The sequence below is a fragment of the Rhodamnia argentea genome, chromosome 4, assembly GCF_020921035.1.
Source record: "Rhodamnia argentea isolate NSW1041297 chromosome 4, ASM2092103v1, whole genome shotgun sequence".
NCBI classification, from domain to species: Eukaryota; Viridiplantae; Streptophyta; class Magnoliopsida; order Myrtales; family Myrtaceae; genus Rhodamnia; species Rhodamnia argentea.
The window spans coordinates 22,830,454-22,853,396 of record NC_063153.1 but is presented as its reverse complement, the minus strand read 5'-3'; the positions used below and the strand labels follow the sequence as shown (position 1 = coordinate 22,853,396).

Below are 22,943 nucleotides of genomic sequence, written 5' to 3'. Positions count from 1 at the left end.
ACCGGGAGAGGGTCGGGCCCTCTCCCGGATCTGGGCGAGGCCGGCGGTCCCCGCCCGGATCGGGGGGTCGCCGGCCGTCGCCCGGGACCGGGCCGGGGTCGCCTTGACCGGGCGACCCCCCCCACTAGCGACGGGTGACGGCCGGCGACCCCCGATCCGGGCGGGGACCGCCGGCCTCGCCCGGATCCGGGGAGAGGGCCGGGCCCTCTCCCGGTTTTGCGAGGGCCGAGGCCCTCGCCTCCGACTGGTGGGGCCGCCGGGGTCGCCGGGGTCGCCGGCCTTCGCCGCGCCCGCCGACCCCCCCCCGGCGGGCCGGCGGCCACGGGCGGGAGGGGCGACCCTCCCGCCTGTGCATATATTTTTTTTAATCAAGAAAAAGAAAAAATAATAATAATAAAATTTAAAATGTGAAATAACGAAATTACCCTTCAAGCCGGACCCTTTTTTGAAACATTATAACCACTTCGGGCCCTCAATTGAAACGTACTATATTACTTCGAGCCCTTATTTGAAACATAATTCACTTTGGGCCCTTATTTGAAAAATCAAGAGGACTTCAGGCCCTTTTTTGAATTTTTCCCTTAATCTAATCTCACTTTGCTTTTACTCAGAATTTCACAAAGACCAAAGCATGGAGTGGCTGAGCGCGATGGAGAGTCATAGAGACAGGTTAAGTCTAAGTAAGTTGTGAGTCCATTTTACACCCGTATATTTTTGTACTTTACCATTCAAAACTCATTTACGAACCATTTGCGGAATATTATATCTCAATCCATCAAATATGGATCGAGAAATTTGCCTATGTTCCGTTTTGACAGGTCTACCTTATAAATGAATTTTATGTATCAATCTCAATACAATTACTCATTTTCATGGCGGTTTGTTTCCGTCCATTTCTTTCTAGGACTTCTGATTATGGAGTTATGAACTCGAGCAATACCCCACTTTTTTTTGCTTTCCTATTTAAGTTCGCATGCAGGCGACGTTCATATCCGGCTGGAGCCAAGGATAAAGGGCATAGACGAAATGCAGCCTTCATAGAAAAGTCCCTAAAACATTGTGAGTCCTGTCTGTGTATATATAACCATCTAATCCTCAAATAACAATCATCTCTCTGTCTCTCTGTCTCTCTCTCTCTCTGTCTCTCTGTGTGCCGTTGAAGTTTCAGGGAGTGAGCGAGACTCCTAACTCTAACCATGGGAAGAGCTCCTTGCTGCGACAAAGCCAGCGTCAAGAGAGGGACATGGTCCCCTGAGGAGGACGCCATCCTCCGGAGGTACATGCACGAGCATGGCTCTGGCGGTAACTGGATCACCCTCCCCATTAGAGCTGGTAAAAAAGGAACAAACTTTCTTCTTCTTCTTCTTCGAGCATGGTTCGACAGGAGTACGATTTTCTGCATACGGTACTAGGATTTTTTCTGAATGGTGTGGCCTTGTTGGCGGTGCTGTTTACTAAATAGGACTGAAGCGGTGCGGGAAGAGTTGCAGGCTGAGATGGCTCAACTACCTGAGGCCAGGTATCAAGCATGGAGGCTTCACTGAGGAGGAAGACGATGTCATCTTCGGCCTCTACTCCGCCTTTGGAAGCAGGCAAGTTTTCATTTTTACGAAATGAATTCGAGCGTCGGTTTGAGCTTCTTTTAGGAGTGATTCGACGGTTTGACGTCTTCATGTGTCTGTGTCCCCTTTCATTGCGACCAGATGGTCGGAAATAGCGTCGAGACTACCTGGAAGGACGGACAACGATGTGAAGAACCACTGGAACACCAAGCTGAAGAAGAAGCTCCTCTCCGCGGGCCCAACGGCTTGTCTCAAGAGCGATAAAAATCAGAACTTGGGCGGTCGCGTGGTTTCCGGCTTTCCTAAGCTCGAGACCCACGACGAACATATCTTAGATTCAACGTCGTATTGCTTCTACACCAGCAGTTTCAGCGCATTGCCCCAGTTACACACAGGTCCTGGCCATCAAGAACGCGGCTTTTTAGCCCCGAACGCAGTGGAAAGTTCGGATTTTGGCGCTGGTGGGAACAAGAACAACTTCGGCGCTGCTGCCTCTTCGACATCGCCGCAAGAGGTCTCTAGCCTCTCCACCGCTTCGTCTTCCCTTGCGTTTTGGGCGAACGATGGAGTCTATGCAGAGGATGAGCAGATCTTTCCGGACTTCGATTATGATATCCTAAACAGCTTTTGGTCGCGAACAAAACCGGATTTGTCGGGACTGACATAGCTTTAACTTGTAAATTTGATTAACTAGAGATAAGGAACAGATTTAGGAGGAGGGGTGTTTTTAAGCTAGAAAGTGCAGGAAAACAGAGCATGAAGAAGGGTGTGAAGATTGTCACGTTAAAAGTGAAGATTGTTCGTAAAGTGTGACTTTTCCCAGCCAGCACAGTTTCAGTTTTGCCTCTGACTTGTCAAGGTCTCATAAAACTTGCATGATACCCTTCTCCTACAGTGGATCAAAGCGCATCTCTTCTCTCTCACATCTCTGAGACTGACTGTAACACTCTCTCTCTCTCTCTCTCTCTCTCTCTCTCTCTCTCTCTCTGATTGGCTTGTCCTCCTTCTATATTCGAGCGAAAAGACGAGGCAAGATCTGAAGTTGCTTGCTGACTCGTGGAAGGCGAGTGCCATGACCTCCAAAGTCTCCGAGCTCCTAATTCTATATCGTTTCCATTTGGTACTTACGCTTTGTGATTTTATATACAAAAGAAAAAACAGAAAAAAGATTGTGAAATTATGAGAGTTGAAAGCACGAAGTTCTTCAAAACAGGCTCTCGATTTGAAATTTTTTGAAAAGTTGTGGTCTCCGAAAACTCGGTGGATTCGATTAGCGATCAGAGCCGGATCGAGGATCATTTTTCTTTTCTTTTTTGGTCGACTAATCGTGAACGATTGATGGCAAATTAAAGTGCCGAATTCGACTTCATATCGGAAGTAAATAGATCCTCATGTACACATTAAAGTCCCTAGGACTTTGTAAAATTTTGCAGAAGAATGATCGGAATCAACGAAGAATTTGTATGAAACCTTATCGAGTTAGCACGTTGCGGTTTATATTCTTGTTCGATGTCCATGCTCGATGGTCGAGATTGAACATAAATTTCTTCACAGAGATGAATGAAATGCGTCGAGGAAATAAAAGCTTTAATATACAAAGACTAGTAATTATAAGGGATAATTAGAGATATAGCCCTTCAACTTTGACTCAGTGCGCAATATCATCCTTGCATTTTTAAATTGTTTAATGTGGTCCATAAACTTTACCTTGATATGTAATATTGTCCTTGAACTTTTAACTTGTTCAATAGAGTCCCTAAACTTTTGATACATATTCAATCTAATATTTGAACTACATGAAAATGTTTAATATTCTCTCTGAATTTGAATTAATGGAAGGACAATATTGATTATTTGTATAAAGTTACTTGACCAAAACAAAATTACTCAATATTGTCCCGGATGATTTCAAATCGGTGATCTCGTTTTCCATGCGTAGATTGGCGGCTAATATAGTATCGACCAGACTTGACCAAAACAAAAGTTACAGTATCACCATGTCACTAATGTAGTAATTATATATATATATATATATATATATATATAAATATGTTACATTCATCAAATTAAAGCAGATGCTTGTTAAATTTGTTTGAGAAATACTGTTAATGCCAAATTCAAAAGTCATGTTGGTGAAGTAGTTGACCACTTAATATCACCTAATTGACCAATAACTATTGGCTTAAACTTTTGAGTACGTTTGACCGCATATAACAACGAGCTTGGATTTTGGCTCTCCAATGATAGGTATTTGGACTTGTGATGCATGTCTCAACTAGATCTATATTTGATGGGTTGATACTCTCAATAGGGATAATTACCAACACAATCCTAATCTTTTGTGTTTTGAAAATATAACCCTAAACCTTTCTATGAAATTTCAATTTAGTCATCTTGGTTAATTTTAGCCTGAAATTGCTGACGTAGTATCCAATCATCGATACTATAACGTGGACAGCTAAAAAATCTCTTCCTTCTCTTGGGGATCAAACATTACTCGCAAACAACTACATCAATAATTTGTTATAGCAATTAGCCAGAATGATTATATTAGAATTTCGTGCAAAGGTTTAGGACAACATTGTCAAAATTGAAAAATTTAGGACTGAGTTGGCACCAATATAGCATGTTTATGATTGAATGGGTAATTTTTCCCTCCCAACATGTGTCAGCATTTGACGAAAATATTTCAAAGAAGAAATCTTTGATCAACGCATTTGCCGGGTATAGATTGCCATCATGGTTGCTCAGGCTGAAGAGGGACCATGGGTGAAGGCAGGGATTGTGATGTAGCAACACGGTCCATGGTCAGCGATGAAGGTTATTGCAGCGGTACAGGAAGCTCACGAGTGAGGGGAGATTGCTTGAGTTGCAATGAGAAGGGGTCAGACGAAACCTCACAATGGAGAATCGTGATGGTGTGAAGCAAATAGCATATCATAGTTAGCCCACAACTCGTCGATTTAAATTCGTGAGTAAATGTCTGTCTAATTGAGCATATTAATGAGCTCTCTCCCGGTGATTTCCACATTAAATGTATCGGCACTCCTACCGCACGTCTCCACAAACTTAACATCGGTGGCATCAAAGACGACTTGGAGGCACTCATGGTCAAAATCAAGCTTTGGAATAGTCAGATTCAAGATAATCCAACTGGTGCAAAAGAGACCAAGTTTCCTTGCATGATCGAGGAAATTCCTCATCACCATTCAATCTTTACAAAAGAAAAGTAGTTTTTTTTTTTCCAATTCGTCAGCAGGTCAGTCCTGGCTTACTATTATATTCAGCAGCATTTAAGTGAACTTTGAGGAGTCCAAAATCTTTGCTTAGTCTTTCCCAGCATTAAATATAATAGCTCCAATTCCATGCATCCCTCCTTCCTCAAAAGTCAAAGACACATCTGGAGTAGTGGACCACCGGATCAGTCTGTCTCTGCGACTGGGGTTTAGATCCTCAGCTTCCTCGAACTTTCCTTTGTTCGGACCAGGAGAAGATTATCGCCACTCTCTTGCTTGATGTGAAAGAATCCATTGAAAACTTGTTTTGAAAAATTTGTACTGCCTAGAATTCAACGAACAAGCAAGAAAGATGGAAAGATGAGGACTTGTGGGTGTGTGCTTCATTAATGTCTGCTTACTTGACCTTTTATATAGGTTAAACTCCAGATTTAGCTCGGGAGGATTGAAGGCATATTAACTTTGATATAACCAAAGCGGTCATACTGAAGAGCTTGTATGCCACAGCAATTGTAGTTGTACACGTAGTTAGTTTGGACGGTCAGGCAAAAACAAAGTATGTGCACTCAAGAGTATCACATGGCAGTGTCCAGGTAATGGATCAGAATCATCTGTTGACGTTGCTTTTGCTTGGTGCTTTGAGACCAGTGACAAGAGATGACAAGAGATCGAGCAGCAATACAATTTACATTTTTTTAGGAGTCGTTTGTTTACAGAAAAACCGTTTTTGAGAAATTATATTTTCATTTTTTATTGTTTGGATGACGTAAAACTAATCGATTTATGGAAACCGATTAGTTTAGTGAAATAAAGGCATTCTTATTTTAAATTACTTCTATGGAGGAAATCAATTTCCCTAAATTATTTTAAATTATTTCTATGGAATTTTTTATCATAAAGTTTTTAGTGAAATAAAGGCACTCTTAGTTCTAAAAAACCAACTTTTTGGGTGTTTGAAAAAGAGGGAAATGCACTAATAGTTCCTAAATTTTGACTCAATATGCCGTGTTGCCCTTATAATTTACTTTATGTGGTCCTCAAACTACTCCTCAACTTTTCATAACAAATTAAATCAATCATTCAGTATTATTCTCAAGTTTTCGTAACTACACTATTGCCCAAATTTTCGAATATCTTTTCATTTACCAAGTTAACAAAAAAAAATTCTATCTTTGTATTACTTTTTTTTTTAATCTTTTTGGTCATTATAATATTGCGGTGGTTTCACTTAATCATATTTTAGCTTATGATCTCTATAAAAGTGGAACCTTATTTAGAGTTGTATCGGGTTGAATTACTCGCTATATTAGTTTCCTCATTTATAGATTAAACCAACTTTAATTAAAAAAAAACACGAAACAAAAAAGCATGAAAAATTTTCCTATCTAAAAATTTATGAACATTCAGACTAGTGTAAGTACAATTTTTCATGGATAAATTTATATTTTTTTTAGATGTCTTCATGCAAACACTTATTATTAAAATTAGCAAGAATGTCTACCCAATCTAACTCTAAATGATGTTATATTTTTACTGTTACAGAGATCATAATTTAGAATATACCTAAACGGAACAATCGTAATATCTATAACAATTGAAAAGGAACTAAAAAGATAGCATATTTTTGTTAAATAAGAAAATAGATTGAAATGAAAAGATATTCTAAAATCTGGGCTATGTAGTAATTACAAAAACATGTGAATAGTAATAAGGATGGATTTGACTTTGTTATGGAAAGTTGAAGGAGTAGATTGAACAACGTGAAAGTTTCGTGATTAGATTGAATCTTTATAAAGAGTTCAAGTATCATATTGAATAAATTAAAAGTCCAAGAACGATATTGCATATTGGGTCAAAGTTTACGGACTACTAGTGTCACTTTAAAAAAAAAATTGAAGCAATGCTGATTAAGAGGGCAAAAAACGCATTCACAAACTGCAATATCCCATATAAGAAATACACATACAAACAAGTAATTACAAGTAATCACAAACTTTAAGAAACATTACAATGGTGAGGAACACAGCTATCAATTCCGTGGCCGTTCCACTCAATCCGCTACCTTGGCGAAATAGCTGATATAGAATCAAAGTTGGTCGAATGAATTTCCGGCTGTTAGTTTTTGGGGAAGCGTAAATTGATATTTGGTGAGGGTGTACTGTTTTGGCTATTTACGGCAAGGAGGCAAGATCAGTAGACAAGGAAACACTTTTTTATTGAGCGGAAAATAATTACAAGGCTATTGGGTGTTTGACTAGTTTTTTTTCTCTTCATCTATTCTTACAAGAGCACTAGCAAGCCTATTTATAGGCAGGTTTCACTAACATTGCCATCTACTTACGGTGAATACATGCCCCGCGTGTCTTTATTGCTAACCATGTACACTTTGACTTGTCAACCAAGATTTTTCTACATAGTCTAGATAATTCCATACTATTCCTTTACCGTATGAAGACTAGATATTTTAGGATTATTCTAGATTTTTCTGGTAAATGGATCAATTCTTAACACTCCTCCTTGATCCATTTACTTGATACTCCAAGCATACTTCGCGGGGCCTTGAACCTTGCTAGCGACAGTGCTTTAGTAAATATGTCTACAACTTGATCTTCGGTCTTGCAATATTTGATCTCGATTTCTCCGTTATTCTGCACTTCTCGTATGAAGTGATATTTGACGTCAATATGTTTTGTTTTTCCATGGAAGACTGGATTTTTCGATATAGCGATCACGGACTTGTTGTCGCAAAAAATTGGAGTCGATTCCATCTATTTTTCTCCAATATCTTCTAGAATTCTTCGAATCCATATTGCTTGACTGGTAGTTGTAGCAAAGGCGACGTATTCAGCTTCTGCGGTAGACTGTGCTATATAGTCTTGTTTTTTGGATGCCCATGAAAAAATTCCAAAACCTAATGTGAATGCATAGCAGTAGTGCTCCTCCTATCATCAGCTGATCCTATCCAATCGTTGTCGGTGTACCCTATGAGCTTAGTTATTGCACTTGGCTGATACCAAATGCTATAATCCGTAGTTCCTCGTAAGTATCTTAGAATTCTTTTAGCAGCTCTAAAGTGAATCTGACTTGGATCCTGCATGAACCATGATAGTAGACTCGTCACGTACATGATGTCCGATCGGGTGGCGATGAGATACAATAGACTGCCAATTAGACTTCCATAGAGTGAGGCATCGGCCTTTTTTGCTCCGTCTTCCTTTAGTAGTTTTTCATTTGTCACAAGCGGTGTTGTAATTGCTTTGCAATAATCGATCTTAAATTTCTTCAAGAGGTTCTCGACATATTTCTTTTGTGAAATGAAAATCCCTTTATTTTGATCGACTTCGATGCCAAGGAAGTAGTGCATCAAGCCCAAGTCCGTCATCTCGAAAGTCTTCATCATTTCTTCTTTGAGTTCTTGAATCATTTTTTCATTATTTCCTGTGTATATGAGATCATCCACATACACAGAGATGATGAGAGTGTCGGACTTACCTTGGGTCTTGATGTAAAGCGTCGGCTCGCTCATGCTCCTCCCGAATCCTTGCTCGATGAAGTGTTCGTCAATTCTACTATACCATGCTCGTAGTGCTTGCTTTAACCCGTAAAATGCCTTTTTGAGCTTCAAAACTTTTTCTTCTTGGTCCTTAATGACAAAACCTTGTGGTTGTTTCATATAAATTTCTTCTTGAAGATATCCATTTAAGAATGCTGATTTCACATCTAATTGATGGATCTTCCATTCTTTTTGTGCTACTAGTGCTATAAGAGCACGAACAGTATCAAGACGAGCAACACGAGTGAAGGTTTTAGTATAGTCGATACCTGGTTGTTGCAAAAATCCTTTCGCCATGAGCCTCGCCTTATGCTTCTGGATTGATCCATCCGCATTGAGCTTCGTCTTGTAGACCCACTTGACGCCAATGATTTCTTTGTCTTCGGGGCAATCGACAAGTTCCTAAGTTTCATTTTTCTCGATCATTTTGATCTCTTCCTCCATGGCTTTTATCCAAACTTCTTCTTTGGATGCCTCTTCATAGTTTTTTGGTTCTAAGGCAGCAAAGTTGCATGTGTCATAGATTTTTCTAAGGGCTTTTGCCCTTAGTATTGGAGACTCTGGAGTATATTCTCCTTCTATTGCTCTCGGAGAGGATGGGGGTGTTACGTCATGAGTAGTGGAGTCCGATGCTTCACCTTCTTGTTGTGTTATTGATTCCTCACGAACAGGTGGTATGTTAGGTAAGGTGACATACTTCTTGTCGATCTTCTCGTTCTGCCAATTCCAAGCAGCATTTTCGTCAAACTTGACGTCTCAACTAATCATGAGTTTCTTTATTCTTAGGTTGTAGACGCGATACTCTTTTGATTGGTTGCTATAGCCGAGGAATATTCCCTTTTCTATCTTTTCATGTAGCTTGCTTCTTTTCCGAGCAGGGATGTGGACGTAGCATATGTAGCCAAAAACTTTAAGATGTTTCGTTGAAGGCTTCCGTCCACTCCATGCTTCAACTGGAGTTTTGTTTTGAATAGCTCTAGTTGGACATTTGTTTAAGATGTATACTGTCGTATAGACTGCTTCTACCTAGAACGAGTTTGGAAGGCCTTTTTCTTTAGCATAGACCTTGCCATCTCCATGACAGTTCTATTCTTTCTTTACGCTACTCCATTTTGCTCCGATGCATAGCCAACAGTTAGTTGATAGTGAACTCCTTCATCTTCGGAGAACTTGTTGAACTCCCTTGAGTTATATTCTGTGCCTTTGTCGCTCCTTAGGACTTTGATCTTCCGGCTACTTTGATTTTCGACATGGTTCTTGAATTTCCTAAAAATAGAGAAAACCTTTGATCTTTCTCGAAGAAAGTAAACCCACGTCATTCTTGTGTAGTCGTCAATGAATAGGATAAAATATTTATTTTGACTAGCTGTAGGAGTTCTCATTGGACCACAAACGTCCGTATGGACTAGTTCCAATGGCTTTTTAGCTCTCCATGCGCCTCTAAATGAGAATGACTGCCTTTGTTGTTTTCCAAGGAGACAGCCTTCACAAACATCTGAAATTTCCAATATTGCTGGAAAATCTCTCATCATATTTTTTTGATGGAGAATTTTCAACCCAACAAAGTTGAAGTGGCCAAATCTTCGATGCCATAGCCATGATTCATCAAGTTGAGCTTTCATGGCCATATCTCTAACGTAGTTCCATCGAATAGGAACATTCCTATTTTCCATCTTAACAGAGGCAATAATATTTTTATATTTATCGTAGATAATGCATGCATCTCATTAAAGTATAGAGAATACCCACATTGTATCATTTGGCCCACGCTAAGCAAATTTTGTGCAAGACTAGGCACCATATATACATCATGAATATATTTTGGGCCTTTATTTGTTTCAACGGCAATAGTGCCTTTTCCTTTCGCATCGACTAATACGCCGTCGCCTAATTTTATTTGGTTTTTCACCGATGTATCAATATTGGTGAATATAGATTCATCCCCCATCATATGATTGCTACACCCACTATCAATATACCACGTATCATTTTTCTTATCATTTGTCGCTTGGCCAGCATAAAATGTGTTGTCTTTTCTTTCCTTTTCTTCAGCATAGTTGGTACGAGAATTTATTTTCAAGCGACAATCTTTTTCTACGTGGCCGTATCTTTTACAAAATCGGCATTGTGGTTTATTTTTAAACCAACAACCTTTCTCCAAATGATTATTTTTCTTGCAAATACCACATGGTGGATATTTCTCCTTTTGTGAAATTTCTCCCTGTCTTTTATTTTTCCACGAGCTCTTTCCACCATTTTTCAATTGAAGAGACCGTATGTTTATTTTGGACTGAAAGGCACTTTCAACTGAATCTTCATCTTGTGCCATCAGTCTTTTCTCATGTGCCTCTAGAGAGCCAATCAATTCACTTATTGAAAGGGTCGATAAGTCCTTAGTTGCTTCTATTGTTGTGACAATCGGATTGTATTTTTGGGTAAGTGAAACTAATATTTTCTCTACGACCCTCCGATCAGTAATTCCATCTCCATAAGCTCTCATTTGATTAACTAGTTCCTTTAGTTTTCCACAGTATTCTTGAACGGTCTCATTTACTTTCATTTTAGAATTCTCAAAATCTCTCCTTAGAGTCTAAAGCCGAATAGTATGTACCTTATCTGATCCTTGAAATTCTTCTCGTAGTATCTCCCAAGCTTTCTTTGCCGTATTTGCTCCAATTATTCTCGAAAAAACTGTTTCTAAGAGTGATTGTTGGATAACACATAATGCCCTTGCATCCTTTTGTAGTTGATCCTTCGGAACTGTTGCACCTTCTTGCGGAACCTCGTAGCCTTTCTCCACGATGTCCCATAAATCTTGGGCCATCAGAAACGTAGTCGTTTTGATGCTCCGGTAGTCGTAGTTGTTCCCATCAAAGATGGGAATTGGAAATGAGGACGACGCAACGTTGGCCATGGGGTGATTTTAAAAGAGAGTGATTAGGACAAAGGTCCAAAATCAACAGAACGTGGCTCGATACCACTTGTTAGTTTTTGGGAAGCGTAAATTGATATTTGGTGAGGGTGTATTGTTTTGGTTATTTACGGCAAGGAGGCAAGATCAGTAGACAAGGAAACACTTTTTTATTGAGTGGAAAATAATTACAAGGCTATTTGGTGTTTGACTAGTTTTTTTTCTCTTCATCTATTCTTACAAGAGCACTTTCAAGCCTATTTATGGGCAGATTTCACCGACATTGCCATCTACATACGGTGAATGCATGCCCCACATGTCGTTATTGCTAACCATGTACACTTTGACTTGTCAACCAAGATTTTCCTACATACTCTAAATAATTCTATACTATTCCTTTACCGTATGAAGACTAGATATTTTAGGATTATTCTAGATTTTTCTGGTAAATGGATCAATTCTTAACACTGGCGAACTAGTTGAAACTGTCGTGTTGATCGCTTCATCCCTCGGCCCGGGAGTCCTTTCCAAGCCCCTGGGCAACTCCATTTCCAGGCAGTGCTTAAGCTTCGGCGACACGTAACTCATGGCCGGTCGATGCAGGGATGTGGATGCTGCGCATGCCATTGCTATTTCTACCGCTCTATGTGCCGAGCTCTCATCGAAGTCTCCCTGCAACCTTTGATCGACGAGGTCTAGGATGTCACCTCTTTGAATGAAAGGACTCACCCATTCCAGATGGACAACCATTTCGGCTTTGATGACCGCAGGCTGTCCCGTGATCAGCTCCAACAGAACAATCCCGAAACTGTAAACATCGCTTTTCTCATTCAATTTGCGGGAAATGTAGTACCTGCATAGACGGGACGAGATTCAGAAAACCATCAGAAGTAGCCCTAGTCATCATTTGTGCTTTGTACTCCTGAAATCGCAAAAAGCTATCTTCACTAGAAATTTTGATGTCTCTTTAGCCAAAGGCTATATGTTTCGGTGACATTCATGCGGTAGGACGCACTCTGGGTCAAGATATCCAGTTCATGTGGCTATGGTCGTCACTGGGGATAACCTTAGAAAGTTCGAAATCTGCTATTTTAGCCTCCATGCTTTAGCTCAAAAGAATGTTGGCGGTCTTCACGTCCATGGTGTAAATACTCAAGTCCTGCAAACCAACATCCCGACATCCCGAAACTCCGATTTTTGTAATGGAAGAAAGATCTGATCATACATCAGATGTCATATAAATGATTTTTACTCTTCTTTTCACTACTGAAAATGTTTGATGTCATTTTTTAGTGCTGTGTTGATTTTGTTCCAGTGAAGTAGCGGTCATCTAATGTCTGAGTATATCACCGGTAGATATTTGAGATTTTAGTTGCACACAGATTGGAACTCGAATTCGTTTGTTATTCCGATGATGAATTCCGCATTGACCATAACCTTTTCAATATAAATCTAGCCGATTCTTTCCTGCAAATGGAATGTTTTGCCGCGTGATTCAGATTTCCTCTACTCCTGAGATCAAGGTTATGGCACAACCACATTAAAGTTCACCAGACTCGACTTGACTTGCAGGATATATGTTTTCATACACGATTTGTTCCTTCTCCTTCTATACCACATTTCAGACCTTTGAAGTCTCGACATTTCTTGCGCGCAATGCACATGTTTATTTGCTCATCTGACAGAACACCATGAGTCGGAAAAATATTGCTGGCATTTCATTAGTTGACAGTTTTAGTTCAAGTCCATAAACAAAAAGACGGCGACCAAACCATTTAGGCATGAGGACCTGAGGAGGTTGTGTCTAGAGCTTGATATGATATGGAAAGAGCTAACCTTGTGCAGCATCTATTGCAATGCGAAGCCTCGACTCCCAACTCAATGTGCATGAATCGCAATCTGCAGGAGCGAGATTGCGTTAGTGCCCTCAACTGTTCAGACGTCCAGAATTTCTTTCTTGTTCTGGTAGAATTACCTGACAGATAATTTTTCAGACTTCCCTTAGCCAGGTATTCATATATCAGCACCATTTTGTTGCTCTCATCACAGCATCCAATGAAGGAGGCCAAGTTCTTATGGTGAATTCTCATTAGAAGTTCGGCCTGCAGACGGACCAGCAGCTATAGTGACTTAGATAACATTCTTCAAGATAAGATTGATAATATTTGTAAACAGGAGTTCCATTGCATGAAATTGTTACGAGGTTACGTTGTTTTGTCTCAGCGGAGCGACCTCTAAAGGGATCATCTACAATAAGTCTTTGCGGCGAGCAATGAAACCTGTGCTATCTTTAATATTCTTCAGAGTGTTGTGTGTGGCATTAGGTTCTTTCCGAATGTGCTAGGGACGTTGATTCTTAAGAGCATAGTACGAACCTCGGGCTGGAATTCTCTGGGCCCTTGTGAGGAATATGCAGATAGCATCTTCACTGCTACTTGGATTCCTTCACTCATGATGCCGAGGTAGAGATCACCAAACCCGCCCTCCCCGATAACTGTCTGGAAGTTGTTAGTTATGCTAATGACCTCAGGATATTTGAAATGCCTCTTCTCTGATGCTAAGTATCTTCCTCCCCCATTTGAAGGAACCGTGCCTGTGATGATGTGACATGGACGGGAGTTTTCGATTAATATGGCGCATGATTCCATTTTCGGGATTTTAAGTATGCATCTAACTTCAATACCTAGCTAAGATATCCTCTTCCATGTCCATCTTGATGAGTTGCTCCTGTTATCTTATATACCGTGCCAATGATTTAAAGAATGATTGTTGCCGATACAACCATAAAGTTTTCCTTTTCTGCCGTCTCTCTTCGTGCATCTATGAGGTCTAAAGCTTGCCATAGAACATTCAGTTGGAAAAGAAAAGGACGTCAATACCTGATTTCCATTTTCTTCTTAGTTGCCGGAGTACCACCAGGGCAACAAATAGGGCTGTCGCTGATAACAATGATGCAATGATGGGAATGATGATTCTCTTCTTCCTTCTGCAAGAAGCAGAGCCACAAAGATTGCGTTCATTGACGCTGAAAAGAGAGGAAGATGAGTTCGTGGAGAGGAAAATGGTAACACGGGGTGGAAGCATGTGGTCGGAAAAGAACAGGTTCATCCAGGAAAGTCATTGACCCCGAAAGGAGCATACCAACCTCAATGTGAGCAACCCCGCATTCGATCTTTCTAAAAGAGCTTTAGGCACAGCTCCCGACAGATTGTTGCCTCTCAAGTTCCTGAAAGTCAAGTGATCATTTCATACAACTAGTGCATCTCATCGTATTGCAGATAAAGATAACTCTATCTTGTTACAGGCAATTCAAGTTTTTGAGTTCTTCCAAGAACTCGGGCACTGGTCCGGTTAAGCCATTGTTTGACAGGTCCCTAAACAAAATAATACTTTTTGAGATGCTACGAGAATGACAAAATGGATCTCAAAGTCAATTTTAGCAAACCAAATTGGTGCCATATTATAGCCGAGCCATACGGAAATCTTAGTACACTCACATGGACTCCAATGACAGAAGTTTTGCAAAAGCAGCATCAATTGCCCTTTCCATCCGCTTGAGCTTAAGTTCCTGCATACATCATAGGAGAAATCCTGAGGCTAAAATTTGCACCCTAACTGGTTAATGTGAGCCAGAACGAATGTGCTTCAACAACTCATAGGTAGATCACTTGAGGGGGAACTGAACTGCCGTAGTTGCACGCGAGCCCTTCCCACGGGTGCTTCTTCGGCCCACATGGATCGCCCGCCCAGTTTTTCTTTATTTGGTATGTTTTTGACACTAAGCAAAGCATTGACTGTAAATAGTATCACATGCAATGGAGTAGATAGAAAGTAGTGCAGACTTCCATATCTCGTTTAAGCATATACTAAACAGCCACCAAATTGCCTTAACAAAAGTACCGATTCCGAAATTCCAACGGTAGTATGCACCTTTTTTGCTCTTCATTTCTTGTCACGTCTCAAGCAAGTTCAATCTCGATTGCTGTCACTGGAGTAAACTCAAACAATTCCTTGCGGCTAGTCCCCAATGCCGATTCCAATATGCTCATAGGCTATGCAGAATCAAAATTTCAGACACCAAGAGAAGAAAGAACATAACATCTTCGCTGTTTGTTAGCAATTCATCTAGCAACCTTGCCTTGTAAATCTCGACAGCATTCAGTATGGGCGGAAGAGCCAAATCAGCCGTTTTGTAGATCACCATTTGATGTTCACCTCCCACCAAGGCTTTTGAATTAGATATAGTGGCTGCATAGAGACAGCGCGGACTAGAAGGCCTGACTTGAGATCCACTCCATGATATATTGAATTTTCTCGAAATGTTTCTCCGAAGCTGCTCGACTTTGGCAAAGTACAAGTACACAAAGAACTGATCGCTTGAGGTCCAGCGCAATTCCAAGGGTTCGTTCGCATTCCGCGGCCTAGCAGCTGTCTGAATGACTTCAGGAGGCACTTTGTAGCCGTTTTCATTTGTATTTACTGCCGACGAAGTATTGATCGCCTCCCATGAAGGGGAAACATAAGGAGCCCAGACGCGGTCGTATATATCATCTGTGTATCTACCACTTCCCTTCGTAGAACCAACGTTCAACCTTTGAAAGAGAAGTAATGAAGCAGATTTCCCTAACTCAGAGTCATACGTCGAACTGTTCAGCGGCCTAAGCTCCAATGCCGATATGAAAGGAACTCCGGCACCATTGTTCGCTAGACAAAAATAAATAGCCTCTGACGGTGCGAAACTGACGGTCTCTGCGGTCACGACATCAGCAGCGTTGCTGAACTTCACCGTCAGCCAGAGATTGGCATCGAGATAGAGATCGAACTGAGGCGGATCACTGAGTGCATCATAATTCGCATAAAAGAAACTAGCTCTTATTAAATACAAGCTGGCGTTACCTGCATCGGTCTTGAGGTGTAGCAGTTTCTGTTTCCTTGAGAAAAGCTTTGAAGATCCGAAAGCGGCTGAGGCAGATTGGGGTTGTTTGGGTAAGCATAGTCAGAAGAGATGTTCCAGTTCGTTCCCATGTCAGTGTAGGCTCCATCGGGCTGGTAACTTATTCCGGTGTCAATGTCGAAGTACTTGAAATTCGCGGGCGTCCCACAGTTTATGCTTATGAAGCCTGCTTCAGACAAAATTAGAGCAGAACATTCTGCAGTCACTTAAAAGGAAGGAACTCCAAATGATCTTTAACCACGACCACAACACCACATCCTTTTCCACTTAGCCTAACATGTTCTGCCTACGATCACCAATCACAGGACGGTTCACGGTTAAAAATCGCGTGACAACTCGCAGGAACAGGTTCCATTCCTCAACCCAACAGAAATCAGAAGAAAACCAAGTCATTTGCTGACCTGTTTGAAGCTGCCCACTTGCTGGAATCGCAGTGAGAATGCAGAGAAGTAGTAGTCGAACAGAACCGATTGACATCTCCACACCGTCACTCGGCTCGGCGTAACTGAAACCGCAACACGGTGATGTTATACCGGAGTTCTTTGTTCTTGTTCCATTGATTGGTCTCATCTGACTCGAATTTGCTCCTTATGCCCATGAAATATCGATAATAATTGCTTGCTCTTCACAGCTCGGCCAAGCACATCCACAATTCAAGAAACCCACTGGTCCTGGTCATACCAGTTGACGGTTGATGAGATTCGAACTGACCAACTATTCATGCATTGAAAACGATTTCTTTTTATTAAACAAACAGCGGATCGGTGGGCAAGCAGAAAAAAGTCAACTTGGAGGATTGTAAATGCTGCATGAATTATGAAGCTCGGTGCTACAACCACGAGCAATGAAGCTAAGAGTCCATAAAACACAAACGCCATACAAAATGTCCTTTAGCTGACTTTTGAACTCAACGATGGCTGACCCAGTGAAAAGTACCCAACATATTACATCCGTATCAATTCAATTCTTAATATTTTAGTTAAATTAATGTAATCTTAAACTTCTTCATATTTGTACCAATTAAGTATGTCCGGTCAATTTATGCCGGAAATTGCTGACATGGACGTCGGCCATCTTATATGGCGTGGTCGGCACTAACGTGGATGCTTTTTATTTTTTTAATAGTTTTTTAGAATAAAGTATCTAGGCATATCTATTTCTTTGTATTTTGACTTGTTTCGTTTAAATATTCATCAATTGGAATACCTAGAACCGCGTTGACCGGTCGGTTAACGGATTTACCACTAAGGTTGCGCATGGTAATCATTTTGTTCCAGAAAAATGATTCTGATTAAAATGAATTTTTTTATTCTATTCCTAAATGAGTTTTAGAGAATTAGAACGCGTTTAATAAACTGCCCAAAATTTCTATTCCTAAAATAGAAACGCGTTTGATTACTACACGAAATTTTTGTTTTCAAAAATTGTTTCTCTTCCTAATTTTTTTCATTTAAGTCAAATAATTATGTACTTACTTTGTAAAATTTCATCCCAAATTGAAGACTAATTTCCTATGCACTCTAAAATAATTAAAAATACATTATTTTTTTAGCATGTCATAAATTAAACATAAATTTTAATAAATGACGTTTGAAGTTCGATCGAAGCATGGGACAATTCCCATATTAAGAACTCATTTTTTTTCTTTAAATATTTCGTTGTCTAAAATACATACAAACATAGCAGCCGAATAACCAAATTATCCACTGACCAAAATAAATAAATAAATTATTCTCCTTGATACGAAGTACAAGCCCTTCACTATCATTTTGTAGCTTCTATCCTAAATCCAGGTGGGTGTTTGGCTCCAGCTCCACGTACAGATGGTCACATTTTGTGACACACGGCTATGAGTATATATTCTATCATTTGCATGTTGGATGCTCTCATCTTCTGCGACAGTTTTTGTAGAAGATTGAAATCTAGGAAATTTAGGCCCAAATTTAAGAAAACAAGGTCAAACTAGCCTAATCTAAGCTTTTTCTATTTTTAGGGATTTTCTAAATTTTTTGTGATTTAAAAAAAAAATTCTAATTTTTTTAATTTTTTTATTTATTTTTATTTATTTTCATTATGTTGAGGGAAAAGTGACAAAAGAACTAAAAGGGAAAAGTGAGAAATATGAGACTGAGACTTCATTTTGCTTTGCGATTCTCAAAAGTGGTTCTTTTTTTCATAACTAACTTTTTTTTTTCTGGATTTTGCTCTAAAACCGATTCTGATTTTCTAAAAATGATTACGGGAATAGAGTCAGAATCAGAATTATTTACATTACCAAACAGGGTTCTTAATTTGTTTTTTTTTTTTTTTTGTTCTAGGAAACAGAATCAGAGAACCAAAATGGTTCTCATGCGAGCCTAAAGCTACTAAGGATATGAGTGATTTAGCACATTCGGATTCGCTCCGAATAAATTAAATATTCGCATTAAGATATGAAGGCTTCTTTTGGACAATGACTTTGAGCCGCACTTAAAAGCCAAGGAGTCTATCATTGAGTTAGCAACTCAAAAAAAAAAAAAAAGGCTATGTGATGGAAGACTACTCGAAAAAGGCTCTTTTGCCAACCCATTTCATGAAAAATAAAATGTGATCAATTAATCAACCAACAAAATTATTTGTAGAAAGAAATTCAAATACTTACAAGATCTTTTAGATATCTTTCCCTTTTTTTTTTACAATTCCCATATTGCTATTTTTTATTCTTTTTATTGTTTATTGTTATTTTTTCTTTCTTTTATGTTTTCCTTTCGCTTTGGCCGGCGAAGGTTGCGGAGACCCTTGCCTAGAGCCGGCGAGGCCGCGATGGCGCCGGGCGAGGCCACATCAATGTCAACCGCTCCATGTAGGACGGCCGGCGTTTATTTCAACAATTCCCAACTTAAATTGGCCGGATTGACTTAATTGGTACCAATGTGAAAAGGTTTAGGATTAAGTTGATCCAACCGAAAAGTTTACGACCGAATTAATGCCGATGCAACAGGTCTAAAACATTTTTTATACTTGTCCCTTCAATGAAGCGGGGTCATGTTTCATGCGAGAGCGACTTGATATAAGACTCGCATGTATTAGGTTCACAAATGTGGAATATGTGGACGAATACTTAATCAGATTAATAAGGATTACAAACCTTTCAATCAAGTTATATGGCTCGGTAACGTACGACATCTCTTTCCATCACAGACACCTATTGTTGTAGAAGTATCGAGAAGAGCAAAAAACTAGGAGAGACATGTAGTCCGAGCGAATTGTTCGACAGACTCTTAATCCAAAATTTCTCGTTTCATTTCGATGATTATACCGTCTTTAATTGATTAAACACTCCACAAAATGTCTCTTAGCATTTTTTTTTGGGTCGAAAATCTCTTAGCAGTTGATGTTTCGACGTTTAAGCATGTTGAATTGATTTGTTTTCGACATTTAACTCTCTCTCACCGCGCGATTGCCGGCTTACATAAACAACAAAAGAATACATAAGGAGTAATTCGAGATGAGAATGGGCACTTTGGGGAGCAAAACGTAATAAGGTGAAAACTCGGAGAGCAATCTGTAATTTGCCAACATTTGTCGAACGAGTGAGCTCAAAGTTCAAACTCAAATCTCACTCCCGGGGCTTCAACCCAACCATATTCCCGCCAAAGAAGAACGAGAGAGAAAAATCGCGAACCTGCGCAGCTCGAGCTCGTCTTCTCTTTCGCCTCCTTCACCGATCGCGCAACAAAAATGGTACATCTCTCTCGTTCCCAAATCTTTCGATGTAGTTGTGCTTTCGTCTGTGTTTTTGGGGCTCATCTGAGGTTAGATTAAGTTTGGTAGCAAGCATTTTGGTGCGCAATTTCAGCTGGGCTTTCGAATTTCAACTTCTAGCGTAACGCTGAATCGCCTGTCGGGTCAAACTAGTCGTTCTTTGATGCTTGATGCATTCGCTCGATGGCATCAACAGTCGGTTTTGGATTTACCGCTATTTCTGTTCTGTTCCTCTGGAGTCTTGAGTGCTTGATTTTTGCTACATCGTCTCGATTTTCGGATGTTGTTTGGCTGATTTTTGTTAGGTTTCGTCCGATTGCTGTTCTCTTGCTTGGTGACTATGGATTTCTGGCCAGATTGTTCCGTAGATTTTATTTTTGGGGTTGTGTGCACTGTGCAGTCGAAGAAACGTGGGCTTTCGTTGGAAGAAAAACGAGAGAAGATGCTCCAGATATTCTACGAGTCGCAGGACTTCTTCCTTGTGAGATTCCAATGCTTCTGACCGTATTTATTGAGTATCTTACAGTTCTCAACATGTTTCCATTTTGACCGAAGTTTTCATGTTTTTGCTGATGTTCTAGGTTAGAAAGAATCATTTCATTTTTTGCATTCCTTGTCCTAGGAAGAGAGTAATTCAACTGTTGGGAAGCTATATGAAGGTTGGTCATTTATGAAAGCTGAGAGAGAGAGAGAGGGAGAGAGAGAGAGAGAGATTAGTCCCCATGGTTCTTGATTCATCACTCATGTTAATTAAGTTTGTCCATGAGAATGCAGGTCGATAGCTCTTATCGGATGTACTTTTTCTTGAGAGAGAGAGAGAGAGAGAGAGAGAGAGAGAGAGAGAGAGAGAGAGAGAGAGATTAGTCCCAGGGTTTTAGATTCATTAACTGAAAAGGCCTTCACTGATGTTAATTAAGTTCATCCATTAGAATACAAGTCGATAGCACTTATTGGAAGTACTTTTCCTGGTTATGTTGCAGCTAAAAGAGCTTGAGAAATTGGGACCCAGAAAAGGTGTTATCACCCAGTCTGTCAAAGATGTTGTTCAAAGCTTGGTTGATGATGACCTAGTATCAAAGGACAAGATTGGAACCTCGGTATGTCATAGCTTCCGGACTTGAGTTTTGCCCCCTCAAATCTATGTCAGCAGGAAATTCGCCTAAGTGATTGCTCATATATTCATGCTTCCGAACTCTTTTGTTCCCTATGTCAATTTAGTACCTTTGACTGACTAAATCATTGAAATGCCTAATTGTGGGAGTCGGCTTGAAATTTCAGGTATATTTCTGGAGTCTTCCTAGCTGCGCCGGAAACCAGGTTAAGATCAATACTTCGCTGTTGACCTGAATTCTATAAAAGCTGTCTCTTTGTTTCCATTCGTTGTGCTTCTTAACAATAACAAAAGAGTAACTAAATCGCAGCTGCGAAATGTGTACCGGAAACTTGAATCTGATGTCCAAAGCAGTAAGAGGCGGCTCGCAGAGCTAGATGATCAGTGCAGTGCATTAAAGAAGGGAAGGGAGGAATCTGTGAGTAGCTCTCTTTTTAACAATAGGCAATATGCTCCTAAGAGTGAAGGATAAAAGTTTTGTGCTTCCGCTGTGGTTTGACCAGGATGAACGAGAGGAGGCTTTGAGCAACCTGAAAAAAGTGGAAAAGAAACACAATGAGTTGAAGGTTGTTGTTGAACTATTCCCCAATTCTTACTGATTATCCAAAACTACAAGTGGAGTATTAATGATATAGTCCATCTTCTGATATCTTAGGATGAGATGGCGGAATATGCAGACAATGATCCAGCTGCCTTTGAAGCAATGAGTTAAGAAAGCCAGTCTCATGATACTCAAGTTTTCTAGTTTTCCTTCTGACCCGATCCTGGATTTCATGTTTCTTTGTTTATGTATTCTGTTTGACGATCTGACTAGCTGACTCTTCCTCTCTACTGCGGACAGAGAATGCTATATTAGTTGCCCATGCAGCAGCCAATAGATGGACAGGTATTGCCTCTGACAGATTCTGCTTTGTTAACTGTTTATTTTAGTCTTCAAGTAAGCGCTTGAGCAATTTTGTGACCTTGTATATTTTCTCTATTCTGGTCCTTTAAATTCTCTGTGGGGTTCTGATTCTGCAGACAATATTTTCACACTCAGACAGTGGTGCTCAAACAATTTTCCAGAAGCCAAAGAACAGCTAGAACATATGTACCAGGAGGTAATTCCCATAAGCTCAGATATAGCCTCGTCCAAAAGCATCATAGTTGGTCGACCAACACCCAAATCCTGAAATCTGCCGTTTATTTGGCGGACAACACTATAAATAGCAGCATCTAAACCATTAGCGAATGTGATGTCTTGTTCCGAGCAACATATCTGCTCACCTGATTAATTAGTTCAGCAAAAAGTATAGTTACAAAGGCATTGAGTAAGTTTATAGCAAGATGAGAGCTGCTCCTTTGAAGTAGCTGTTTTACCTTATATGATTTTCCCAGTTTCTTTGAACTGAAGTTTTAATGCCGAAATGTAACTGCAGGTGGGAATTACTGATGATTTGGACTACTTGGAGATGTCAACACTGGGAAATTAGATACTGCAGAGTCAAATGGCATATACACTAAGGCGTCGTATCTAATTTCTCTCGGATTCCGGTGGAAATCCGTTGAAAGTGACACAGCGCATTGGGCAAGTATGTTGTTGCCTTGTCCTGATGCCTGATCCTGGCTTCCTAGACTTGTAATAAAGGTTAGCTGACCCTCTCTGAATGTGCAGGCTGAATCGGTTTTTATGCTTTATGAGATCAGGGGTGATGTGTGATTTGATTATACAACTCAATGGAAACATACTTTGACAGTAGTCTCTCCACAAGTGTCTTGTGGTTCCCGTCGGTGTGCTATGACAGCTACCTGCTAACAAATTGAAATCAGGACTTTGTTTGCTCTTTTGGGATATGACTTAGGTTATACATATATACACACATTGGAATGGTA

At 40.1% G+C, this 22,943-nt stretch overlaps 3 protein-coding genes across 3 annotated transcripts; 2 read left to right on the top strand and 1 right to left on the bottom strand.

Annotated features, from left to right (window-relative positions):
• Positions 1-1,149: 1,149 nt before the first annotated feature.
• LOC115740554 (transcription factor MYB87-like) lies at positions 1,150-2,360 on the top strand. The gene is made up of 3 exons (XM_030674051.2): positions 1,150-1,332; positions 1,463-1,592; positions 1,704-2,360. The coding sequence occupies exons 1-3, from the start codon at positions 1,197-1,199 to the stop codon at positions 2,227-2,229; spliced, it is 792 nt and encodes a 263-aa protein (XP_030529911.1). The 5' UTR covers positions 1,150-1,196; the 3' UTR covers positions 2,230-2,360.
• Positions 2,361-6,645: 4,285 nt separating this feature from the next.
• LOC115740550 (probable LRR receptor-like serine/threonine-protein kinase At4g29180) lies at positions 6,646-16,938 on the bottom strand. The gene is given in 16 exon segments (XM_048277946.1): positions 6,646-6,906; positions 11,730-12,115; positions 12,278-12,298; positions 12,300-12,401; positions 12,403-12,421; positions 13,099-13,161; positions 13,238-13,364; positions 13,638-13,855; positions 14,142-14,287; positions 14,408-14,488; positions 14,565-14,636; positions 14,760-14,830; positions 14,920-15,056; positions 15,361-16,164; positions 16,167-16,382; positions 16,618-16,938. Coding segments are annotated over 16 exon segments (2,682 nt in total). The 5' UTR covers positions 16,787-16,938; the 3' UTR covers positions 6,646-6,856.
• Positions 16,939-19,788: 2,850 nt separating this feature from the next.
• On the top strand, positions 19,789-22,814 carry LOC115740556 (meiotic nuclear division protein 1 homolog). Its single transcript, XM_048277360.1, has 10 exons — positions 19,789-19,939; positions 20,361-20,441; positions 20,941-21,057; positions 21,239-21,277; positions 21,382-21,489; positions 21,575-21,637; positions 21,727-21,778; positions 21,913-21,957; positions 22,092-22,171; positions 22,490-22,814. Exons 1-10 carry the CDS (start codon positions 19,937-19,939, stop codon positions 22,541-22,543), a joined length of 642 nt encoding a protein of 213 aa, XP_048133317.1. The 5' UTR covers positions 19,789-19,936; the 3' UTR covers positions 22,544-22,814.
• The last annotated feature ends 129 nt before the right edge of the window (positions 22,815-22,943 follow it).

Coding starts and splice junctions, on each gene's coding strand:
- LOC115740554 (XM_030674051.2), top strand. CDS start 1,197: ATGGGAAGAGCTCCTTGCTGCGACAAAGCCAGCGTCAAGAGAGGGACA. Junction 1,333..1,462: donor CACCCTCCCCATTAGAGCTG/GTAAAAAAGGAA, acceptor TTTACTAAATAG/GACTGAAGCGGTGCGGGAAG. Junction 1,593..1,703: donor TACTCCGCCTTTGGAAGCAG/GCAAGTTTTCAT, acceptor CATTGCGACCAG/ATGGTCGGAAATAGCGTCGA.
- LOC115740556 (XM_048277360.1), top strand. Junction 21,638..21,726: donor AGAAACACAATGAGTTGAAG/GTTGTTGTTGAA, acceptor CTGATATCTTAG/GATGAGATGGCGGAATATGC. Junction 21,958..22,091: donor AGCAGCCAATAGATGGACAG/GTATTGCCTCTG, acceptor CTGATTCTGCAG/ACAATATTTTCACACTCAGA.